Below are 8,014 nucleotides of genomic sequence, written 5' to 3' on the forward strand. Positions count from 1 at the left end.
ATCTAACTCCAGCTACATAACTTAGGGTAGCCTCAGCTCCTTAGTCCTTCCAGCATGAGTGAGAGCATCTCACTCTCCTGGCTAAAGAAGGAGCCTTGTTTCCTAATTTCAACTACTCAGGTAAAGCTCGAAGTCAGACCGAAGGAGGGCTCCCATGGCCTCTGAAAGACAGGAGAAAGTGGAAACCACTTAGGGGCTCCTGAAGTACTGGAAAGCATTAAAACCAGAAGAAAACAAAATAAAAACTTCAGTTCCTATAGCCTTACAAACCATACTAACTGCTAGCAAAGCCTTGTGCGTGCTTTAGATTAGGCGTGTAATTAGACAATAGGCCCCCAGTAGGATTTAATTTCAATTGAAAGCACTGGAACTAATGGTGTGCTTACAAATAAAGCTAATTAAGATTCGGTAGAACTGGGGACTATTCCATAGAAGTATCAAGAGAATTAATGTTGATGTATAGCACTTTGCATGGCTTGTGAAGGCTGAAAGCAAGTAAACATGCTTTCAGCATGATCATTAAATGACTGGCCTATCTCAGGAATAAATGTGAAAATGTATAGTAGAAAACAACTCTTCCAAACAGCAAATAATTGTACAAATACAAAACCGGAACAAAATCCCACAGTTAATGTATAACACAGGAAATTCCATTTCGACATATTTCTTGATTCTTAATCCTGCCAGGTGGAATGGATCAACAAAAAGGGAGAAGTCACAGTACACTGTAAAAAATGTTATACATTTGTGGAGGTCATCCAGTAGGACAGAAGGCAACTCCAAAAATCAGCTTCGAACAACCATTGCTAAAGTTCAGTTAGGTTCAAGTTTAATGTTGATCTGAATCTTTGCAATTCTTTCAGTTTGAATTGATTAGATTCTTGCAAAAGCCCTGTTTTTCTGCAAATCCCTTTTCAAGTTATTTTCTTATATTTTTTTCCAGTGTATACTTATTACTTTCAGTAAATATACAGCAGTACTCGAATAACAGTTGGGCTGGAGAGAAAGAGCCTTTTCTCATAAGGACTTCTTCAGACTGTGTCCAGTATGAGTAGCTGTTACAAGACTATATCATAAGTTGAAGTCGCAGCAGGAAGCACTGAATCATCTGCTTGTATTAGCTTGTGAAATAATAAGCATGTCAGTAACATAATGTGATGACATGGCACACTATGGGTGATTGAATCACTCAAATTCAGAAGAAAATAACGCATTTGAACATGACAGCTGATATAAAAATGGGAGATATCCACAATGGGTCAGTGCAAAACAGATTTGAAACATTAAAAGAAAATAGAATTGATATTTGATATGTAACATGAAGTCATAATTTTTGAGATTTTTGTTTAATTAAATTCAAAATGGAAACGTGAGAGAAATGATTTCCAGAGTGAGCACTACCAGTAATTACCTTTCAAGAACAGAGTGTTGGGTTCCCAAGTGCACTTCAAAGATTAGTCCAAGATTAATTTCAACAGGCATATTAGCTATAGATAATTTTGTCTTCAGGTTGAAATTTCCAAGGTTTTTTATACATCTTATTTCAACCTTCAGATATATAAAAAAATAACATTGGAACAAAGAACCAGGATTTTTATTTTATTTTATTTTATTTTATTTTATTTTATTTTATTTTATTTTTAAATGAATAGATCTATATAATAATGCCTATTTCTGTTTGCTTACATTGTGGGTATAGTAAGACATGAAGAATAACACCCAAGACAATGCAACACACTTCACAGTGTTCAAAATCAACCAAATTGAGAAAAAAGAGCCTGACATGCATGGGGCTTCATGTCTCAGCATTGGCTTCAGTACTGATTTCCTTTAAGGACTAGCGTTCCAAGGTGCATGGATGTGTTTCACTGTGGACCCACACGGGCAATCAGAAGAAGAGCAGTTCTGAAAACAAGCCATGGAGTCGGTGCCTGAGGCAGCCTCCAGCATCTCCACACTTTGGCAGGGGTGCTGGTCTCCCTCTCCATGGGTCTGAGGCTGGCTGCTTTCTTGCAAATTGCTATGAGCTTTGGGTGATGTGTTGGACTGCCATTCTTACTCTAGTTTTCTCTACATTGAGTCAGGCTGCTCCTGGCAGGGGATTGGAAGTCCTTCAAGGGTGCTTGCTTAGTATAGTCACAATATATAATTTGAAATATTTTGTGCAATGATGAATCTTGGTCAAGAAGTCAGCAGTATTTCAGTGAAGCAGCAAGTCATACATATTAAAACAAAAAAATGAATTCCTCTCCCCTCCATCATTTTCAGAAAATAAGAGTGGAGCTGTCTGAATATGTAATGCAAGTTGAGGACTTGCAGTGCCCATTAAAAGCTAATGGGTTCTCCATTCTCCCTGACATGTTTTTAATAATAATAATAAAAAACTGAGTCCCTTGCCTCAGCAGCACTAGTCTTACAGGACCTTGACCATCAATCACCAGCTGACTCTTATGAACTACAAGGTAAACAAACAAACAAAAGGGATGTATTAAAACTGATGTTACGGACCACTAGCCACATACATCTACTTTCACTGTCCCCCCTTTGACTTCAAGGGAGTACTGCTGGTGAACATCACAGGTGTGGTATGACTTGCCAACAATACTTGTGCATATTTTATATCAAGCATCTGCTAGCATTTAGGTATCTCATTTCAAAGTATCTAAAACTTCATGCAGCTCAGATCCCAGATGTACTTCAGACACATGGGTTTACTGAAAAAAATCATTAAGGGGGCAAAACACCCAAACATCAGCAATAATGACGTACAAAATGCCAAGATTTGTTTGTCTCATCTCAGACTCTACTCATATGCCAGCCCGCACCTGGGTTCCCTAATTCTTTCAACTTCTGTATCTTCATAAGGAATATGAAGAAAGCCGTGATGTAATTCAGTGTTTTTATATCTGAAGAGATTAAATGTTGGAAGCTATTTTTAGCCAAACTAATTGTAATAATTTCACTAAGAACATAAGCTGCAGATGTCTCCTAAGGTAAAAAGCAAGATGACTGAAAATCTGTAAAGTAGAGAGGACTCCCGAAAAATAGCAGACCCACATCGCGTTAATTATGTAATTCTATCCAACACTCCCCCTAGCGGTTTTGCCCACACGGCTGAGCACGAAGTCCCAAACAAGCAACCCCCCCAGCCCAGCCTAATGACAATATGTCCCATTAATAGGATTAAGTACCTTGTCATCAGATAAGTCGAACATGGCAAAATCCCTGTCACTCTGAGCAATTAGATCAGAGTACAGCCCCAGCCCTTCCTGACGCGGGCAGCAATTTTTCAGAAGACGCGTTTCGGTATTAATGGTAAATATGCTGGTTTTTAACTTTCCTTTGGTAACGGGATTGTATTTCTTTGCAAAGTTAATCAGTCTTTAATTATAAATGTAAAGGTAAAATGTGCAAGTGACTGCAGAAGTAAATCCAGGATATAGATAAATCCCGGCTCGTCATTTACATATGCACTTGCAGCTGATAATTGCATCTTCCAGAAGGCTGCACTGCCTAACAAGAAGGAACGTAAACACCGTGTTTACTTCATGACATGAGAACTATAAAGTGTAGTTGCATAGTTTCTAAAAAATAAACCTTTCTCATGTAACTTTTTTTGGGAGGGAAATATAGCAAAAGTATTTTTTTTTTAATAAGATTTTCTTTCAGTTGCTTCTGTGTTTACTTACAAAAGTGATCTAATTTCCAGCTTCTTAGCACACCTATTACTGCCTTTGCTATGTTAAGTATTATCCTGAAGGACAATAAAAGCGGTCACATATTTGGAGATAAGGAGGGGAACAGTAGTCTAGAAATTTCCTTTTCAAAACCTAGCAATGTTTAGCATGGATTCGTGTATAACATGAACTAACAATAAAAAGAGTAAAAAGATTTTAGTGTAAGAGAAAAGAGACAGACTGAGTTTCATAATCTTCCAGTTTTATATTTTTGTGTCCTGGTTCTATTTCGCCACTGTGTAAACTCAGTGGAATTGATCTATTAGTATGAACAAATACAGTACAAATGAGGTCACCTTCTTACTCATGTGTTTTTACTAACAGTGGCATTTAGGAGTATATTATAGATCTGAGAAACCATTGTTAGAGAGTCAGAGACAAAAATAAAGGTACCTGTATTATGCTTAGTAAAAATTACCTAGGCATTTGGCCATCACAAAGACACTTACACCTAACTTTATCAACCTGCTTCTTTAACAGAAAGACCATGAAGTCCTCTTGGGTATTTCTAATATATGTGCTCTGTCTGAATGGTCACCAGTGTGCACCGACAAGGCAGGAGGAAACAAATCTCCGGGACAGCCTCAAGAGTATGTATGCATTTCTTCTGGGGGGTGTGCTGGAAGCCGCTGGGCCCAGGGCTCCATTCAGGCTTGCCCTGGTGCACTTTGACTTCCATGCTTATTGCAGTCAAGAGATTTGTTTTCATGTGTGGAGCTTAGAAACTGTGATATAGCTGAATTTTGCTGAAGCAAAGCATCCACACACACAATGGGAAAATAAGAACAATTGAGTGAGAAACTAAAGGTATTAACAGAGAAGCCTCCTGTGACAAAATAAACTATTTACATCTTTATAGGTTATTTGGTCCTTCATAGATCATTAGAGTTTAAGCTGAACCCAATCTTTGCAAAAGTTTATTCCAGAATTATATGCTTAGCTGGAAGAGATTATTATTAAAAATAATTTAAATAAAATGACTTAATTTAGGAAAAAAAAACAAACACAACCTTACAACAGATGTTCTGTGTATACTCACCTCTAAGCATGGCTTTATTGTGTAGGTAGGAATCCCAAGAGAATCAGGCATGAAATATTTCTTTGCTTCTGTCTGTTTTAATAATACTTCTGTGACAAACAAAATGTTAGAGGAGAGGAATAGAGATATAATGGAATAAATGAATGACATATGTTTTTGGCAGTCTCATGGTAATGTGCCCTTTACTTGTTTTGTATAGCTCCAGTAATATTCAGGGTATTTCTGCACAGGGAACACATACAGATAAAGAATGTGCACTTATAAAGAGATTCAAGGTGCAAAGTGGAGATCAGTCTGTCCTTTCACCAAAACTCTGTGGGTGTTACCTCACAAGAACTCTAGAGATTATATTTTTAGGAAAGCAGGTTGCAGGCTCCTGTAATCTACATTTTCAAAATAATAAATGAAACTCCCGCAGATTGATTTCAGATCAAAAATAAATAAATAGATTATGTCATCAGGAAACTAGTGAGCAACCCTTGGAGACACCCAAAACCCAGGATGAGGTCCTGAGCATCCTTCTCTAGTTGACCCTGCTTTCAGCAGGTGGGTTGGACTCAATGACCTCCAGAGGTGACTCCCAACCTCAACTATTCTGGAGTTCAGTGATCAGAAATGGGACAGCCAAGCATATAGCTTGAGTTATACACAGCTGACCATTGGCAAAGACTCTAAGCCAGATTCTTAATTGATGGAAATTGCCTTGGCTCCATGATCTTCAGCACTCACTGTCCCAAGGTTTGGCACTGCAACTGTAGGGAAACAAAGCTGGTTTGCTTTCCTTTGTCATCTGTGTGTGACAATTTGTGCTAGTGCTAAAATTGGATTGAGTCACTCTATAATTTTACTTATTTATTTTAGTGTTATCTGAAGTTGGAGAGAAATATGTAGATGATGAGGTAAAGAAAGCTTTGATTGGTATTAAGCAGATGAAAATTATGATGGAAAAAAATGAAGATAAGCATGTAGATCTGATGAAGACCTTGAAGAAGAGCAGCGAAGAAAAACAGGTAACAAGTGCATCCATGTTTTTGTTTATTTGTGTTTTATTTTTTATTTTTTTTAAAGTTGTGGCTATTTTTAATCAGAAGATGAGTCAGGTACTACATGGACCTAGCCTACCTTCTGGAAGTGGTATAGTATGCTATTATGCTAAGGCCAAAAACCAACCCAGAAAGTTGGTTTGCATATGAAGAATGCAAACCATATTGTAAATGCGTTCTGAGGAGCATACATTTTTTGTGCAGTCACAAAGCAAAGCCAGGAGGGATGGGAAATCCCTGCTTCTGCTTTTTCTCACCAGCAGAAAAAAACTCTCACAGTAGGTCTGTAGAGGTTCTCAATGTATGGATCCTTGAACCAGGAGCTGGGACAATAGACATCCTTTTCTAGCCTGGACTCACGCTTCTAAAAAAGTTAAAGTATTAGTTCACTTTTGCCAATTTCTTAAGAAAGAGGTTGAGTGTTTGCAGGAACCTGGCATATTGAGGCTTCAGTTCTGACTGAAGCTCTGAGACTGCACTGGAGTAAAGCACTGAATGAGACCAACACCTGTCTCACTGGTGCCTTTTCCAGATTTTGCGGTTCTTTCAAAATCTAGAGGTGGAGAGTTTCCATCGTTCCTCAGAAACACAGCTTTCTAACTGAGTGCCATAGTGTTAACTTTTCCCTTGTGGCTGAATTTCTAAATCATTTCTAAAATGAAAATAAAGGAGCGAGCAGTAGACAAAATGCAGCTGAGTTACCACAAGTTAACACGTTATGTTGTCTCAGCCCATCCTGGTTGTAAGTTAAAACATGTCATCTGACACCATCCTCCTTGAGATTTGGGTTTTTGCATTTTATTCTGCAATTGTTTAGTGACAAGAAGAGTCCTAGACATAGTCAAAGCTGGTGGTGACCACCATGTGAAAACATAGATGTTCTGCAGTAAAAGGAGCCATGAAATGCTCTGTGTGGACTCAAACATTATTTAGGAGAAAGATCTTGAGATTGTAACATCCAGCAACGCATTGAATTTATTTTTTTATTGCTTTTATGGTGCATTCCTAGAAATCACCTCCTTCACTGAATGAAGTCCAAGGCAACTACAGGCAGCTTTGCAAAGGTGTTCAGTGCAGAAAGTCCAGCTGCTCTGCCCTCCATGTCCTCATACACTGCAGGCCTCAAGGCACTTCCCAGCTTGCTTTACAGACTTCAGACCAAATAATAATGCTCTCTAGAGAACGTACGGGGGATTAGAGGAAATCCTAATGTCCTGGTGCAATGCCTAAACTTAGAGCAATGTTCTCAGATGATCCTGTGAAGTAGAGAATACTGTATATTAATATATATATATATACAAAAAGATCCTAACAGTTGCTTTTAGTGAGCTTGAAAGAATATTCAATTTTGGCCCAACTTGGAGATTAGTTTGAACTACATGTATTAGCAAGTCAAAAAGCTCCTGGTAACTTGCTAACATCTTTAGAAATACCACTGTGTTCCCATTATTGAATCCATTGTTGGTTCTTACTGAATGATTTCATTTGCACAGAACTTATCCCCAACAGCAAGAGTTCATAAAACACTGAATAAATATATTTAGAAAGAACAGAAAATAATTAAACATCGAGCATGAATACCAAAATTACTAGCTCCACCAAGCACATTCTGACAGATTTCTTCTTTTCTCAGAGACTTTTCCCTATTGAAATACTGCCAGGAAGGAGTAAGTCTGACCGATTAAGTATTGCTGTCATACTTAGGAACAGCGTGAAATAGTGTTTGGAAACCTAAAGTATTAAAATATGTTGCACTGGAAGAAATAAATTTATGATGTGCAATCTACTTTAACAAGAAGAAGTTTTCTGTCTTTCCATTGTCCTGTCTATTCTAAAATGCTTCTTCTAATCATTGCTCAGCTTTGTGCTGTACTGGATGAAGAATGATCCAGTAATTAGAAGCAGCATTGCAAAATGCATCTTGTTTCCATTTGGTGTGGAAGAAGTACCTCACACTTCCACAAGGGGGGGAAGAACACCCTCACTACAGTCTTCCCATTAGTATAATCCCAAAGAGAAGAAAAAACATACTTTTGAATACTTCTGCATTAAAGAGAGAATTTATGCATGGCAAAGACCTAGCTTCATGAAGCATCACAGGCCCTTACAGAACAGAGCAAAGTAACAAAGAAGACTGTTCTTCCTTCCCCCTTTTCCTTCCTTCCTTCCTTCCTTCCTTCCTTCCTTCCTTCCTT

The 8,014-nt window shown here is 38.0% G+C and overlaps 1 protein-coding gene across 1 annotated transcript in view; it reads left to right on the forward strand.

The window, feature by feature from the left end:
* Window positions 1–3,181: 3,181 nt before the first annotated feature.
* CLUL1 (clusterin like 1) overlaps window positions 3,182–8,014 on the forward strand; it is a 14,131-nt gene continuing 9,298 nt past the window's right edge. The window contains exons 1-3 of the mRNA XM_035316235.1: window positions 3,182–3,315; window positions 4,218–4,327; window positions 5,638–5,786. Of these exons, the coding sequence (XP_035172126.1) occupies window positions 4,225–4,327; window positions 5,638–5,786 (252 nt within the window). The 5' untranslated portion in view covers window positions 3,182–3,315; window positions 4,218–4,224. The remainder of the gene's footprint in view (window positions 3,316–4,217; window positions 4,328–5,637; window positions 5,787–8,014) is intronic.

Source organism: Oxyura jamaicensis, chromosome 2, assembly GCF_011077185.1.
Source record: "Oxyura jamaicensis isolate SHBP4307 breed ruddy duck chromosome 2, BPBGC_Ojam_1.0, whole genome shotgun sequence".
NCBI classification, from domain to species: domain Eukaryota; kingdom Metazoa; phylum Chordata; class Aves; order Anseriformes; family Anatidae; genus Oxyura; species Oxyura jamaicensis.